Source organism: Chrysemys picta, chromosome 15 (assembly GCF_011386835.1).
Source record: "Chrysemys picta bellii isolate R12L10 chromosome 15, ASM1138683v2, whole genome shotgun sequence".
NCBI lineage: Eukaryota > Metazoa > Chordata > Testudines > Emydidae > Chrysemys > Chrysemys picta.
The window spans coordinates 30521417-30538210 of record NC_088805.1 but is presented as its reverse complement, the minus strand read 5'-3'; the positions used below and the strand labels follow the sequence as shown (position 1 = coordinate 30538210).

General features: G+C 46.9%; 1 protein-coding gene across 23 annotated transcripts in view; it reads right to left on the bottom strand.

Moving 5' to 3' along the window:
• ACACB (acetyl-CoA carboxylase beta) overlaps nt 1–16794 on the bottom strand; it is a 70245-nt gene that overhangs the window by 11771 nt on the left and 41680 nt on the right. For 19 of the 23 annotated variants that reach the window (XR_010592919.1, XR_010592918.1, XR_010592917.1 and 16 more), the window contains 21 exons: nt 16447–16635; nt 14946–15046; nt 14446–14534; nt 14225–14349; nt 13109–13222; nt 12882–12995; nt 12272–12361; nt 11973–12091; nt 11306–11329; nt 8776–8913; nt 8011–8110; nt 7823–7930; nt 7519–7575; nt 6733–6774; nt 6404–6619; nt 5241–5396; nt 3884–4087; nt 3039–3194; nt 2487–2609; nt 1431–1700; nt 260–357 (listed from right to left, as the gene is read on the bottom strand). Coding sequence is in view for 15 of the 23 variants with exons in the window: in XM_042852413.2 (XP_042708347.2) it covers nt 260–357; nt 1431–1700; nt 2487–2609; nt 3039–3194; nt 3884–4087; nt 5241–5396; nt 6404–6619; nt 6733–6774; nt 7519–7575; nt 7823–7930; nt 8011–8110; nt 8776–8913; nt 11306–11329; nt 11973–12091; nt 12272–12361; nt 12882–12995; nt 13109–13222; nt 14225–14349; nt 14446–14534; nt 14946–15046; nt 16447–16635 (2633 nt within the window). In the remaining 8 variants the exon portion in view is untranslated. The remainder of the gene's footprint in view (nt 1–259; nt 358–1430; nt 1701–2486; nt 2610–3038; nt 3195–3883; nt 4088–5240; nt 5397–6403; nt 6620–6732; nt 6775–7518; nt 7576–7822; nt 7931–8010; nt 8111–8775; nt 8914–11305; nt 11330–11972; nt 12092–12271; nt 12362–12881; nt 12996–13108; nt 13223–14224; nt 14350–14445; nt 14535–14945; nt 15047–16446; nt 16636–16794) is intronic. The other 4 variants (XR_010592914.1, XM_042852408.2, XM_008163637.4 and 1 more) reach the window with 1 other exon arrangement.

Sequence of the window (16794 nt, the reverse complement as noted above, 5' to 3'; positions counted from 1 at the left end):
GTGAGGCCCTTTGCCTCTCTAAGCTGCAGTTTCTTCATCTGCGAAAGGGGACGATACTTTCACTGTCTCACAGGGATGCGATGGGGATAAATCTACATACCTGACAAGTCCAAGACACTGGGTACATGCTCGGGGCAGCTAGCTCCGTGAACCATGGTGGCTGGTTCAGCGTGCTGGCTCGATCAGAGGTCAGTGGGGAACTTACACCTCCAGCTCGCAGCGTAGACGTACGCAGGGACTTGAATAAAAACCCACTCACCTGGACTCTCCTCCTTCCTCTACATGCTCACAGTGCACGGAGTTCACAGAGCTGATCCTCGTGTAATCCTGTGGCGTCAGGTACAGGTACTTGAACCCCTTCCAAAAAAGCGGGAAAGAATTAGCTGAAGAAGCTGCCTGTAAAGCCATTCAATACACTATTTCCAACAGGCGCCTGCTACTTGCAAAAGTTAAAGTCTGTTCCAATACAAGCATAAGCAGCTCGTAGTGCAGTTTTCACTGATTGGTAGTTTAAAAATCTAATAGCTTATATATAATAAAGCTGTACGGGTATTTTGATAATTTAAGTTTATAAAGAGCACAGTAATGTATTCATTTTATAGTGCGTACACACACACACACACACACACTCTTATATCGATATACCACCATATTACACGTAACACATTGATACAGCATCACCAAACCGCAAAAATGTATGCAAATGCCCACAAGTGGCTATGAGAATAAACAGAAACCCTTAAATTCACTGGGTAAAATTTTCAAAGCATAGAATTTACTTAGGATCCTTAAGTCCTTATGTCCCATTCGCTTATGATGAGTTAAGCACCTTAACTTAGGCACCTAGCTCACTTTTGGACAATGAAACTTAGGCTCCTTCAGTCATTTTGGGATTTTTGAAAATTTTGCCCATTGTTATTTTAACCGTAGGGTTATTTGTTAGCCTGGACTGTGAGACAAAAAGAATAAATCTAGCTTTAGACCCATGCAAAGCACAAAGAACCCTGCACCACGTGCACAGAACTGACCATCAGCCACCACTGAGCCTCTACAATCAGTCCACTGAATTCTCAGGCTGTCCCCTCTCCTGCAGCCTGCTTTGAAAGGGGCATTTTAGTGCCACCTTCTGGTTTCCTGATCCAGTTAGTGGGTTCACCAGACACCGCAGAGAGGGGCGGGGCAGATTCCACAGCCCAAAGGTGGCAGCCAGCAGACAGGATGCGGATGGAGGGTACGTGGAGTGGGGTGGGGGGCCCTGCTCGTGAGTGGAGCTCTGCAATCGGACTTGTGTATTAACCCCGTATGTTATCAAATCCCATTTAATCTCAGGGCTGCTGTTGCATCTTTCAACCCTTCTGATTCCCAAATTGGGTCTTTCGCAGAGAAGGTTTTTTCCCTCCCCCCGACTGTAATGAGACACATGCACCTACCTTGTAGGGATCCATGGGATCCACCCAGGCTACCTGGAACATGTGCTTTATCTCATCTGCAAACCCTATCCGTGCCCCGCTGTTCGCTGCAATGTAGATCCGGGGGACGCCTTCCGAGCGGGCCAGCTGCGAAGCTCGCAGGAAGAGCAGATCCTCCTCGGGCCCGAAGGAGCCAATCTTGTAGGTGATGTCGTTGCTTATAACAATGATGTCTCGGCCCTTGGGATACTCAGGGGTTTTCAGCTTCATTTTGAAAGCAACCATCCCAACCTGCTCAAAGAGATATAAAGTCACAAGGGCAAGTTTCTCGAGAGGAAGTAAATACTAGTTTTAGGCTACGCTCTGTCAGGTTCTACTCCCAACAGCATTCTCCAAACTTTAAAATGTAATTCAGGTTGATCTGTTCAACTTGCAGAAGTTCAGGCTTCTGATAAAGTGACTAGAACACCTGGGAAACACAGTCAGTCACAGCTCAGATATGATTCCCTAAGCATTTATGCGATTCAATTCATTCCTCCAAGATGCACCACATAACAAACTCTGCACAGCATCTTGCAAGGCAGGAGGAAGGGCTCCACTTGAAAGTGATACAGTCAAACTAAAAAAAAAAAAAAAAAAAAAAAGCCAGTGAAATAGGCAGGGCTTGAAAAATTGTCCCAACACCGAAGGACTCAGCCATGCTGAGAGGCACGTGTGCCACCACACACCTGTGAGACAAAGGAACAAACTGTTGTGCACCATTTACTGGGATTATATTTACTTGGAACAGGTCAATCAGCTCTCTACATAATGCGTTGGACAGAAGTGCAACTTACATCTCTTCCTTTCATTATTCTGTAACTAATCTCTCTCTCTGGCTCCACTCCATTCTCTCTCTCTTTTCCTTCCTATAACAGATCACGATGAATCTTTTTCTGTGTTGTCTTTGGCGTCTGTTTCCTCCTCTCTCTTTCCCCCCCACACCTCTTCCCTTCTGTTTTCTGTCTTTCCCACTACCATACCATACCATACCTCCCCAGCTCTACACTGTCTCCCACCTACTCATTTTGTTCATACCTCATTTCCTCCAGGTATCCTGTTCATCTCCACCAGCTGCCCCTGGGAATCCAACACTAACTCAGTGTAGGTTAGAACATCTTTGGGGTACATTTCTGTAGAGCCCCACAATTTAAAGAGAGCCTGCAAAAGAACCAGTTAAGAGAATTAAACACACACACACACAATGAGACAGAAACCATGTGCTGAAGCAGTTCAAAGGCTACTGCCGCCCCACAAATGAACATCCACTTAATGATATTCTAGTTATTTAAATAAAGAGGGGACAAGAACAATTGACAACATGGCTCAGCTTTGTTTCTTGTTGTACAGGACATTCTGGTGCAGCTCCTTCACTGGCATTCCCCCACTGAAGTCAGTGGAGCTGTGTCAATTGTACATCAGCTGAGGATTTCCTTAAAAAACACTTTACGTAAATGAACCTGTTTTTATGCTAGTTGGGGGTAGAAAGGGTTCACCCCTCGGCCTCTCCCCCGCAAACAGGAAAGCTGGAAATGGAACTAGGAAAGGAAATGACAGGAATACTTCCAATGGCTATTTAGCAGGACTTACCTGCTTGAACATTTCAGGGAAGTCGTATACATAGGTAGTGCCTAGCGACTGTGCCTGGAAGCGCTTGGACTGGAGCAGGTCCTTGGTAACGTATGGTGTGTTAATCAGCATCCCGTGCTGTGGCCCTTGCTTATCCCCATAGGAGTGAAACATAATCTAAAGGGAAGGTCAGAGAGTCAGTTCCCCTCCCACGCAGGTGAATTGTTCTTTACAAAGTTAATGCACAATCCCTCAGAGTGGTTTAGAAAGGTTAGATCAGTCAGTATATGATAACTGCCCTACACGTTCAGTGATAACTGGATTCAATATAAAAGAACAATGTATCCAGCTTGGGTGGGGAAGTCACAGATGATATTGTAATGAACTAGTAGTGTCTGCATGCACCACTGCCCTCTGCTGCTCAGAATCAGAACAGTGCAACTATGTGTCACCAGCCCCATACTCCTCAGAGCTGGCAGCAATTCTCCTCTAGCTTAAGTGGTGCTTTTGGAGCAGGAGGGTCAGAGTTCTGTTCATGACGTCACTTGGAGGTTCCAAGTAGCTACAGTGTGCAGCTGAAGGACAACTGTGGCCCCAGCCTTGTTACAATATTTTCAGGAATTGTAACACCTTGAGTGGCAGCTCCCAGGAAGCCCTGACAGGAACTACTGACTCCAGCCCTAACAGGTGCAGAAGTCCCTCCTGATGCTACCATAATTGAGTAATTGTACTTGCTCAACTATGGTAACAAGATCTGGTGAAAGGAAAGCCTGGGGGGGAGAGAATCTGAGCAGAGGGGAAACGCTTTCAGACTTTTTTTTTTTTTTTAAATGCACTCTGCATTAGCTCCAGTGTAAATCACGCACATTCCCAGTCCTGGGATCATTCACTTCTTTGTAGAGACTAATATCCAGGTAGTAGCCGGACTCATTGGTCAGGAAGAGGCGGATAGGAATGGCTTTGCCAACAGGAGTCAAACGGATATTGATCTTCACTTCAGCTTGCAGGACCCGGAGTTTCCACAACCTGCTGCCGTAGCGCATCACCATGGAGCGGACAGCCTCCTCGATCTAGGGACACAAATGCCAGACACCTGGGCATGCTTGCCGATCTGGCAGGGGAATCTCAAATGGTTTCATTCAGACAGGCCGATTAGTCTCATGACTACGTAACACCACACTCTAGGCCGTAACATGGCACAAGTCTAAGCACAAGAGCATCTTCCCCCTGTCCTGCTCCTTTTAAGCTTTCACACACAGACATTTAAACGTGTACCAATGAGAAATTGCTAGACGTCCCCCTTCCCTGGCCCTGTACCACAACCTCCCTGCTCTGATCTCCGGCATCACTGCAACACCCTCCCAATCCCCTCCAGCTGAGTGCAACTTGGTGCTGCCAAACGTGTTTGCCTGACAAGAAAAAGCAAACTGGTTGTGTGGAACAAGTTGTGGAATCTCAGTCATTGGAGGTTAAGAGCAGGTTAGACAAACACCTGACAGGGATGGTCTAGATAACAGGTAGTCCTGCCTCAGTGCAGGGGACTGGACTAGATGACCTATCAAGGTCCCTTCCAGTCTTACACTTCTATTCAATCTCCTCCCTCCCTCCCTGCTTCTCAGTTCCCGACAGCCCAGAAAGCAAGGGTCCAGTGCACCACCCACATTGAGCCCCTGGCACTGGCAGGTAGCCACTCAGTACCACTCACCAACCATTTTACATTAGAATTCCTGCAGGTCTAAGTTTAACAGACTAATTCATTCCTATGTTAGCGGTCTCAGCATCTCCCCAGCACACAGCACCTCCACCAGGAGCACGCAGTTAGAACAGGAGGCAAAACACACAGCGACGCAGCCACATGGAAGTGTTGGGAGTCTGAGTCCTACAGCTAATGGAGTGGAATGGGGGAGAGGGTGGAGGGAGAACGGAACAGCAACAGGATGGTCACTACTTGGGAGAAGAAACGTCTCCCATCTCTCCCATTTGCTGCCCCTTTAGCCAAACCTACCACTGTGAAACCTCTGTGTACAGGAAAAAACATGGCTGTTCCATTTTTCGTGCCCATTAGAAGTGAAAAAGAAAAAGTTATTGATTATTTGTATTACCATAGTGCCTTGCAGCCCTGGTCATGGACCAAGATCCTGGGATGCTAGGCACTGTACAGACACAGACCAAAGAGGTGACCACTGCCCCAGAAAGCTTGTTCTCCACTTCGACGAAGCTCACCTTGGACGGATCCATGATGACAGTAGGCACAAAGTTGAGGAAGATATGGTTACAGTCAGTGCGGACACTGGTGTTGCTGAAGGCCACTTCCAACTCATCCATTGCTTCCAGGAGTAACCGTTCACCCTCGTTCTGCAGGTATTCAAAGGAGGCCTCCTGGAACAGGGCACAAGGCAGCACATGAGCTGGGAATGGATAGCGAGCGGCAATACCGCCACAGGTAAGACAGAAGCTTGTCCCTGCCCGAATCAGGCTGGTGAGCAAAGCGCAGCCTTAGCCTCCAGCTGTAATACAGAAGCATAGGCCACGGCCGTGACAGGGTCAGAGCAGGGCATTGGCACCGGCAGTCTCCATGTGCCGCCCTCCTGTATTAAAAAGGAGCAGAGCTGCAATACGCTCCTTCACAGACACAACTGGGCGTGTAATCCTGAGCTCCTGGCAGGCCAGCCTTCAAACTGGCAAAGTTTGGGCACCCCCCAAAAAAGAAATGCCCCACACTCTGGCTATCCTAGATCGCAGTCCTTAAAGCCAGAGTCAAACAACAGCAAGGAAATCACAGCTTTTCCCATTGGGTGTTTCTGAACACTATCCATTAATGCGTCAGCAGCTTGATGGAGGAAAAGGTGATCTCTGAGAGAAAGTGACCTGGAGGTGAGGTACTCTTTCAAACCTGTCCCCAACTGGTTGTGGCCAGAAGGATGGTCTTGGGGCTAAGGCACTAGACTGGGACCATGGATATTGGGGTTCAATCCCCATCTCAGCCACAGACGCCCTGTATCAGCATGAGCAACTCATTTCAATCTCTGTGTCTTAGGCGCCACAGAGGGCAGCATGCAGTTGTGAGGATAAATTCATCAACGTCTGCGAGACACTACGGAGATGGGGGATAGAAAGTGTCACAGATGGCCAGTAGTTTCTACCACATCTAGCCAACATGCGTCTGCATCTCAGAATCATCCTCACAGCTGGTCCCCGTCTTGGCAGCCACAGCGACTGGCTAAAAATGAGTAGCACATGCCTATTCAGAGAGGGGGTAGGAATACACTACAGGTCCATCCCTCCCTGCACAACAGTCTTCCAGAGAGCTGTACAGGTCTGGACAAAGCGACAAAAACATGGTGTTAATTTCGAGTCACATCATAAGGAACACTAAGTCCTTTTACCTTAGTGATGAGATCAGAGTGTCTTATAATGGCTCGTATGAAAAACCTGTAGTCAGTAACTTCATTGCCCTCTTCCACTTTGGCAGCTCCTAGATAGAGGTGCATCCTGTGGTTGGCACAGGGGACAGCGGTCAGGTCAAAGTTACGCATCCGATTCAGCTCCAGTTGGAAGGCCAGGGCTGGTTCCAAGTGCCGATAAATCCGGTCTTCTGCAAACTGAGTGCACACCAGAGAAGAGAGCAAACCTTTGTCTGACTTTGGAATAATTTCACAATTTCTAGAGCTGACTTAAGAGACATTAGACATTAGAATCGGACAATGAGCCTTACCTCATCTCTTGCTCGAAATGTAAAAAACTTTGGAAATTCGCTCTACAAAAGGGAAAAAAAACAGACACATTAACAAAATTAACCCAGCAATGGCGTTAAATACAGACAGGAGGCTCAAGCAATTCTCACCTGTACTAGCAAAAAGGGCATTTAAACACAAGCCAGTGAAGTCACCCCCAAAAGAGGGGGAGCAACTTGTAACATCTTTGTTTTGAACCCATCCCACCCCATCAAAAAATTGAGTTGACAAAATAACGTTCACATTTTATATTAAGAGTAACCTCCTATAGAGAGCCACACAATAGACTAACATGGCTGCATCCGAAGAAGTGAGGTTTTTACTCACGAAAGCTTATGCCCAAATAAATCTGTTAGTCTTTAAGGTGCCACCAGACTCCTTGTTGTTTTTGTAGATACAGACTAACACGGCTACCCCCTGATACTCTAAACCTGTCACAATAGATAGGTCAATCTATTGTTACAGAGGCTAACAGGTTGCTTATGCCCAAATACATTTGTTAGTCTCTAAAGTGCCACAAGGACTCCTCGTTGTTTTTGCTGATACAGACTAACACGGCTACCCCTCTGAAACCTGCCAGGTTGCTTATAACCATCTATAACACCTTCTACTGATGTCCTGCCTTTATCCCTTTAATACATACCACTCATGTCTGTAACAGGCTTGTAACATCTAGCCATAATTTATTAGTCTTTAAAAACTATATTGAGTGTACATTTGAAAGCGTGACCAACATGATACTGCAACTCAAAGTCCTCTCTGCTCACCTTCTGCACAATTAAAAACGTGATTCTCCGGAGGCCACAGTCAACAAGGATGTTTTTCTGTATGAAAAGCAGGAGACAAGCGTCACGTCACCGGCAAAGCCTTCATGTGCCCAAGGGTATTTTAAATCACCACCCCCAGGAAAACAGACAACTCTGACAGACATTACCACTAACTCCACAAATGGGAGCATTATATATTGCCTGCCAGGACGGCTGAAGTGACAGCTGTAGTACATCAGGTGAGCATACTGTACAGGAGCTGCACACCAAGTTTATAAGCAAAATACTGTATGAGGCACAAGACCTTCGACTGAGCAAAGGTTCTGAAGACTGGCACCAGCTCCTCATCCTCAAGGTGGCCGGCCCATCGGATGGCTGTGTTCAGGATGTGGATGGGCTCCTCTTGGATGTTCTGAAAACAAGACGGTGAGGTCAGTCCCAGAAGTGTTCACGCTGTGTCTCCAGAAGGACATGACCAGACATCAGCCTCACCTTATTGTCCTCTACTTCGTAGAGTGTGGATCGCGCCTCGCTGAACAGGGGACTCTCTGAGGGTGGGTTGGCAAAGCAGGAGATCACTTCATCAAAATTCCTGGCAGAATCCAAACAGGGTGTGGTGGATAAGTCAGTGACTGTATCAAGCGAGAGAAGTCCTTGCACACAACCCACCTAATACAAAAGCCAACAACCTCGAACTATGGAGAGTGTTCCCTGAGGACAAGCATTCAGCTGGGAATTGGGTACGTCAGCAGCGAAGGAAAAACTTGCCTGGGACTCAATTCCACAGACTCCCTCTGTGACCTTGGGAGTCACTTGTTAACCTACCCTCCTCCAAAGTTCACAAGGGTGTAGTAAGGATTAACCCATTAAATGGCTGTGAGGCACTCAGATACTATGGTGGTAAGGGCCGTAAGGACCTACACACAGAGAGGCAAGCACTCCAGAAGAGTTACAAGTTACATTCTCTTTAACAAGTGTTTCCATGAATTAAAAAAGCAACAGTTAGCCTAAGTGAATCATCATCTCCCCCTGCTTTGAGTGTCATGCTGGAAACAACTTCTCCCGCTGCCTGAGCTTTGGCAAGATCCTTTGAACTCAGAGCATTTCTTAACAGTCAGACTGAAGACCGTGCACAGAACTAAACACTCGCATGGTTTGCTTTGGTACAACAGTGGTAGTACCGGGTTAGCATAATGGAGATGGTGTTTGGCTAACACTACGTGTTCTATTTATTTCCCCCCAGCCTTCCCTCCATACCTTGTGAAATCTTCAAATCTGTCAAAAGCAACCATGGCTCCCATTCTCTGACACAGAGGAGAAAAGCCGCTGTCCATGAACAGCTCGGTGCTATGCCTGGCTAAGTCAGGGTTCGATACGCTGATCGGGATAGACATTCTGTACAAAGAACAAGAGAGCAGTTAGATAGGACATGGATACAGGTAATACGCATGTGATGCGAGGAAACAGCTTATCTAGAATTCATTTAAAAGAGAGAGAGAGAAAATGAATTACCTGTATAAATCTCCCTCCCCCTCCCCTCCCCGGAGCTGAGGTGTCTGTAAAGAATCCCATCTACACTGCCTCCTTAGTCACCAGTGTCTTTTTAGGGTTTCCTTTTCTTTGCCCAGATCAGACCTAGTGACAACTATTCAGTGAATACAATTCGTTTAAAACCCCTTTAACAATCACATCAAGCTCACTGCAAAAGCGCTCTGTTTGACAGACCCTGGGGTTTCTGGGGAAAGCTGAGGGTAGGTGGTTTTAGGGGCAGTGGGATGGGGTTTGCGGATATGTTTTTCTATTTTATTAAACTGCTGGGCGATGTTTTCATTGGTTGTGATTTTAATTACCATGTGGTGCCTACAGCTCTCTTCTCTATTACATTCTTTTAAAAATCGAAAGAACAATCTACCCAGCTTACATCTGTCTGAAAAGGGGCCTGTCATGGAGAGCCACATGCCAATGACAATAGAAAACACGCACACACATGAGAAAACAGCCTTTCTGCGCAAGTCATGTGTCTCAGGAGCTGGATGCAAGGCACCGAACAGAAACACTGGCAGCGTCAACTCAGCCCTACAAACCCATCCTCCGGGGTAGTCCCACTGGAGGGCCCCAAAGCTTCCTCTTCCTTTTCACTGATAGCTCAGTGATCCCAGTTCCTCCACTGGAGCCAGCCAGCAGCGCAAGGAACAGGTGGGGATTTTAACTCTGGGTGGGCTCACTGGCTATCTGCAGCATGCTCACCCCACGCCGTGCTAGCCATTTGTTTCTTGGAGTAAAAAACACACCGCCTGTTCGGATCTCTTACGTTTCCTGGTTAGCAGATTCCCAGGAATTGCTAGTGCTCCGACTCGCAACGCTGGCTCATGAGAACTGTAAGAATTTCCCTTTGTTTCCAGGCTCTCCATCAAGTCACGTTTAAAACACACCAGTGCTAGCCTCAGCCTGACAATCCCACTACTACCCCGTAGGCGTATGTTACGGATGTCTCCATCACACAGCGCCAGTGGCAGTATTCCATAAAGGGATCTGCTATAATCTTAAATATACCCCAGAGCCTCAAAGTTCTTGGGTCATTGATACTATCTTGCATCACAGGTAGGTTAAATTTGGGGTGGAATCTCACTGAGAACCCAATAATGCTGGCAAGCAAGGCAAGTCCCCTTTCTTGGGGGGCTTTGGGCACTGCACCCCCCATCATCCATAATTCTTCCATACCAGTCAGGGAGCGTAAGATTGGATCAGTCTCCCCTGCAGAGTACCAGTGACCGAGTTCTGCACAGAGGGAGTCTAGTATTCCTGCCTCTGCCTGGGGCAGTATTGCAATGAGATTGTTTCCTTCTTTCAGCAGGACCTTCCCCCATCTCACAGTTAGCCCACCATGCCAGAGGTTAATACTAAATTATTCATTTGTATTAACAGAACTCTATTTGCGCCAAAAAAAGAGGGAGCAAATAAGCACAGGGCTGTGATTTCTCTAGAACTAAGCTGGGTTTGCACGAGGACATAGGCTCCAAACTAAGCAACAGGGTTAATTAATTCACAGTAGAAACAGATCAGCAGATCCAAGAGGTCTTCCCTGACGTGAGCCCTTTTTTGGACTGTTGCCAGTACAGAACTACATCCTTTGGGCTCTGAGAAGAGAGCAGCCTATGTTTGCTGTTGGTACTATTTACGTTAACCTGACCAGCTTTACTTTGCATGGTCATGAGCCAAGCTGAAGACTGGGACTCAGGACTCCTGGGTTCTGTTCATTACTATAGTTCTATCACTGAACTACTGCGTGACCGTCGGCGAGTCCTTTCACCTCCGAGTTCATCTATAGAATGGGGAAGACACCAGCTCAGCTCCCAGTCATGTGACGAGGAGTAACACCCACAGAGCATTTTGGAGATGTAAAACCTCAAGTCTTTATTTTATTCTCCTGCCAGGCACACCTGGCTGCCTCTAACAGCTCTCCCCTCACATTCTAAAAGCAGCGTGCACGGAGAGGACTACTACGCCGCTTAGTAGCTTAGGGTTTGTTCTGATTTCGGCTTCCAGAGCAGCATCCGCTTAGCTTGAGGGATGAGACTGTGTGCAAACTTCTGCCCATCTCCCAGCACCACTAGGGATGCCTGATTCAGAAAAAACCCATTCTGCCCTGCGGCCAGAGAGCCAAGTGCCACCATAGCAGCCAGTAAGTCATGGGGAAGAGAGAGAGAAATGGGCACATTGGGTAGAGTATTAATGCAGCAGGCGAAAATCAATTCTCATGCTTCAAAGAGCAAATTCTGCACCCTACCTGCTCAAAGTGGGGCTGTTGCCTCTGAAATCAGAGTATTGAACAACTCGGTGAGCTACAGCATGAAACACCGGCTCTTCAATTCACACAGCAAACCCAACACCATGCACCAGATGGAAAAGGGGATTTATCCACTAAGAGCCCACCTAGGAAGGCTTAATAATTTCCCATTGAGGGTCTCCATCATTGAGTTAATGAGAAATTAATTCAACAGCTTTACAAAAAGCAGGTGTGTGTGTGGGGGGGGGAGAATGCTCCAGCTCCCTCACATATCCATTGTTAAAGCTATCAAGCCATGGAAGCATGGTGAGCACCCACCGGCAGCCCCTGTATCAGCTCCCCCTCACCCCCCAGCGCCTCCCGCCCGCTGGCAGGCCCCACTGATCAGCACCTCTCCCTCCCTCCTGCCCACTGCAATCAGCTGTTTCACAGCGTGCAGGACGCTCTGGGGGGTGGGAGAAGCAAGGACATGGCGCACTTGAGTGGGAAGAGGTGGGACGAGGTGAGGCCTGGGGGGAAGGGGTGGAGTGGGGACGGGGCCTGGGGCAGAGCTAGGGGTCGAGCCCCGCCCCCGGGCACTTTGAAAAGTCGGCGCCTGTGCATGGAAGTCAAGTTCATCAATAACCACGTAGAACCGGGCAACAGACTAAGTGCAGGTCATTCCTACCTATTTGGATGCGATGATGGCAACATAAACTGAAACTCTACCACACACGTGCCATCTGAGAGCTGACGATGCTGCAGGCTGTTTAGTTCATAGGCGATATATCCTCTCCTCACGTACACCTGAGCAAAGAGGCGGGAGAAGAATTTACTTTGAAATCAGAGTGCTTTCCCATGGCCAACCACCGAAGCAACCACCATGGGCAACACAGCCTCTCTCGCTGGCACTAAAAGCAGCTCCTGCTCTAAGAGCTGCATTTCTTCTAAATAAATGGCAGCCAAAGTCTTCAATTCACCCTTTACCTCCAGAGCTGCCATGCGCACCAGCTGGTTGGAGTGGTAGAAGAAGGTAGGGAGCACATCAAAGATGGTGGTTTCCGAGAGGATCAGTTTCTGTCATGAGGAAAACAGAATTCAGCGCAAGACAAGGTTTGAACACCCCGGTGCTGGCATGAAAGACGAAGAAGAGATGGAAGTTACACAGCTGCAGTTGCTCCAATCCTGAAGCTCCCTCAGTAGCTTTTGCTAGATTCGTTAGCCTGCAGTTCACACTGAGGGTTTCGAATGATTTAAGGCGTAATCTAGAGTACCCATCACCACAGTTCTCAATTCCTAGCATATGGACACGTTTCCCTGCTAGGGGAACAGAATCCTCCATTCACTTCCTACCCCTTCGGAGGAGAGTGGCAGAAAGAGGGTGACCCTGTGCTATGGGCTTTTGTCTGGAAGAGATCAGAAAGCAGCATTTCACATGGTCTGATATATACTAGCATCAATAGCTTAAGCTGCAAGACATTAAAGCCTTTTTAAGGCCTTTTGAAATAAATGGCTTTCAAATCAAACTGCTTCACTAAGAACTAACTAAAAGGTAAAATCCCATGCTTTAGAATTAATTGTAAGTAGTAGTCACAACCTTTAGGTTTTCAGGGCAGAACTGGTGGCCGTACATGTCGATAGCAGACAGGAATATGGACTCCACCTGATTATGTCTCAGTTCATAAGAAGGGAGGTGAGAGGCAATCAAAACCTACATATAAAAAGAATCTAAATAAATGGCTGCGATTTGGAGGCGGAAGGGGAAGGTTGGGGGGAAAATCACCACCATTTAACAACATGGTGTAAACCACGAAACATACTAACCTGTCTGGCTCGCAAAGCCACTTTGGAGTGCTCCGTTTTACTGAGCTGTGTTAGCTCAGTGAGAATGGCCATCAGCTCCTCTGTCATGGTGGAGTCTCGACCACACAGCTGGTCCTATTAAATACCCTTCCAGTGTTAATGACTAACCCTGATTGAATAGAAACCTCCATCTACATTCCTTACTTTGCCTACAAACGTCTGTGCACTGAACCAGGAAGACGTGCATTTCTCTTCTAACACACACATGGAGCCAATTTTTTGTTCTGGCCTTGGAATCTATACAAAGAAGGGACCACTGTGATCATCTAGTCTGATCTCCTTGATGGCACAGGCCAGAAAACCTCCCCTTTTCTTAAAAGTCGGTACAGAAAAGGGAAGATAATTTAATGAAGGCTCCACTAGTGAAGAAGCCACCAATAACAATTTTGGGGGATGCAGTCAAAGATATTAAGAACAGATGTTGTAAAGTTTGAAAACAACTTTACGTTTTAAACAGGTAAGACCAAAATACTTCTTTCAAAATGTCTGCAGAAGTTTAATTTTACAATAAAATACAAGAGAGACAATCTGATGTAATTGGCCGCACATCTGAGTTCTAATCGAAACCTGCCTCCCCATTTGCAAAGTAGATCTAATAAGGAGGCTTAATTAAAGATATTAAAGCACTCTATAGATGCTCTACATCAGATGCTCTGTACAGGTAAAGTGTTATTAAGAGCTGTAAGAATATTTGAGAACACACACACACACAGAATCAATCCATTGCATTTGCTTTATTTTCCCCTTTCACAGATGGCTGCAATATCTCAAATCAACCCTCTTATTACAGGGAAGCTTCCCACACTGGTAATTTTTCCAGAGTTCTCCGCTGCAGTTTGACCTTCACTCTTACAACACTGCAACGGATCCCTTCTATAAAACTACTACCAGCAAGCCACTCATCAAAACACAAAACTACAGGCTGCTTCATTCCCTCCCACCCTTATTTCTCGATTTCCTTGTATTCAGAATTTGCCTTCCAGGTCAGCGGTAACAATCTATGGTGCATCTCAACAGCCGTTTCTGATCCGACTTGACACCCACCCTAGTCTCACAGAGGTTGCCATCTCTACTTACAATTAACATGATCACCAGCAGATTCTTCTTTGCCACCTGAGCATGAGAGAAGATGCATTCGAGCACCGGGGTCATGTCCAGTTTGTACTGCTCTCTCAGGTTGATCACACATTTGTCATAGTGGGCTGGAGAAACAGCAAACATCCCCTGTTTAGATTAGTTCCCCCGGCCTGCGGAAAAGCACCGGGCCCTAGGGCAAACACACCACCACTTCCTCTGACCTTGTTGGAACTGGGTTTCCACTTGCAAATATCTTCTCAGCAAGTCTAACACGACAGATTTCATGTAGCCCCGAATGCCGCTGCGGTACCTGGGAACAGAGAAGAGGACCGAGTGTGCCACATCCCAGAGCTAACACGCCATCACTTTGGCCACGCTGCTTTTGCTGGGAATCGAACATGGACTAGGAAGCAGTCAGGGTGGATCCTCCTCTCCTGGGGCAAGCAAACGGCTCGAGACAATGGCACTCGGTGCATGAGCCAGGAAGTGGTGCTCACCCAATGCTCTGCTTGCTCAGGACAGAGAGGGGTGCAGCATCACTGCCAGCCTTCCCACAGGCTGCAATCACCTACACCAGCATTGGCCCCGCTTGCCCTGCTGCCCTGACCCTTCTCCACCTCCCTTGGAGTCAGGGCCAGCACTGGTTTCTATGGAGCATTTCACAGCACGTCTGGAAACCTCCCACACCGTAGGGCGTGCCACAGCACAGGAAGGCATTCACCTCTGGACTAGCTGCATAATGCTCTGCGTGTTCATGAAGAAGACTTCCCGGTCTGCCTTCCTCTGCAAACTGGCCGCATGGCTGTCCAGTATGCTAGCGATCTGCACAGAGCAGAAGAAACACAGGCATGAAGGAGCTAAAAAGTAGCTTGGGAACAAAAGTCTGGAAAACCAAGGGGATGTGACTAAGCGGGAATGGCTAAGACACCAAAATGAAGCTCCCTTTTCTCTTGCCCTACACACATTCCCCTTTTTAAGAGACTATATTAATTAGCAGGAACTCTAGTTGGATTTTCAAAGAAGCCCATGTGTCTAACTGTTACGCGCCTTTGAAACCCTCAGTCTGTGAGCAGCAGTAAGTAATTTTCATTTCCCCAAAGATCAGGGGCAGGTTCTGCAATGCCTCACGCATGCGAGTTGTCCCAACTCATGTGAGCTGTTCAATTAGTTTCAGCGAGACTATTCACAGTAAGGATTTGCACGACTGATCCGGTGTCTTTATGGTTGCCATTCTTGGGCACTACAAGGCTGTAGAGATGTCTCCATAAATTGGAAACATTAATTCCAACCCTGCAAAGAGGAAGGGCAACAAGTATTATAAGGGGAAGTAAAACCATCTTTGTTTGGTAAGCGCAGTACAGCCAACCAGCCAACCTGCCTGCCACAAGACATTCCAAGTGTGCCTATGTTCCAGCAGGAATAATTCAGAAACCCACCACAATCCTCCTCTTTTTTTTTTTAAATTAACATCATATGCACTGTTATGAACAATGAAATGTAGCTGTAGCTGTGTCAGTCCCAGGATATTAGAGACATCGTGGGTGAGGTAAACCTTTTATTGGACCAACTTCTGTTGGTGAGAGAGAGACGCTTTCGAGCCACACAGCTTGTCTCTCTCATCATCAGACATCGGTCCAATAAAAGATATTACCTCACCCACAGTGTCTCATGAACAATGAAAGACAGACATTTATCATTACACACTCACTGGAAAGCCTTAGAGCAGGGAAATGGTGCCTGGGTTGACAGAAATCTATTTACAGAAAACACATGGAGGTCAAGCACACTGACCTATTCCAGCTGCATTTACATGGAACATTCAGAGTAACAGCTGGGAGAAGAGGAGACACTTAACTTTTTCAGATTTCAAATAGGAAAAGGATAGCTTAAAGAGGTTAGCTCAATTTTAGAGGGGGGAAAAAATTGCTTCAGGGCTGAGAACTTGTGTAAAAGATTCCAAATTAAACTATATCTGTTACAAACGTTTGCAGATCAAAAAAGCTGTTTTTTCCCCACACAACAGAAATTTTGAACAAAATTTTTTAATAAATTTATTGTATATGACATTTTCCCTATTCATATTTTTGATAAAACCTCGTCTTTTAGCAGAAAAACTTTTCAGTTGAAAAATTCTGACCAGTTTAGCATGAAAAGAAAAAACTGATAATCACCAAGATATTAAAGAGGATGGAACACAAGACCATCCCTCTTGTACGGCTTACCTGCTGACTGGGAAACTGACACAGCACTGAGGTGATGTTACTAGCGTATTGTGCCATCACTTTTCGAATGGATTTCTCCACTGACAGTGGGATTCTGCCAGACACGTTTGTCATGATCTCCTGCAGCTCCAGAAGAGGCAGGGAGGGGTCCCGGAGGGTCTTCATCAGCTCACATACCCATTCTTTCATCTAAGCAAAATAAAGATTATTGCTGTGAAGATGTAATGGAAAAACATCAGAGGCCGATGTGTCAGGAAAGGCAAGTGAATGGATCTTGCCATCCCAATGAAAACTATGCTTGCAGCCCTGTAACCAACAGGGCAGGTGGGCTAGCACAATGGAATTAAG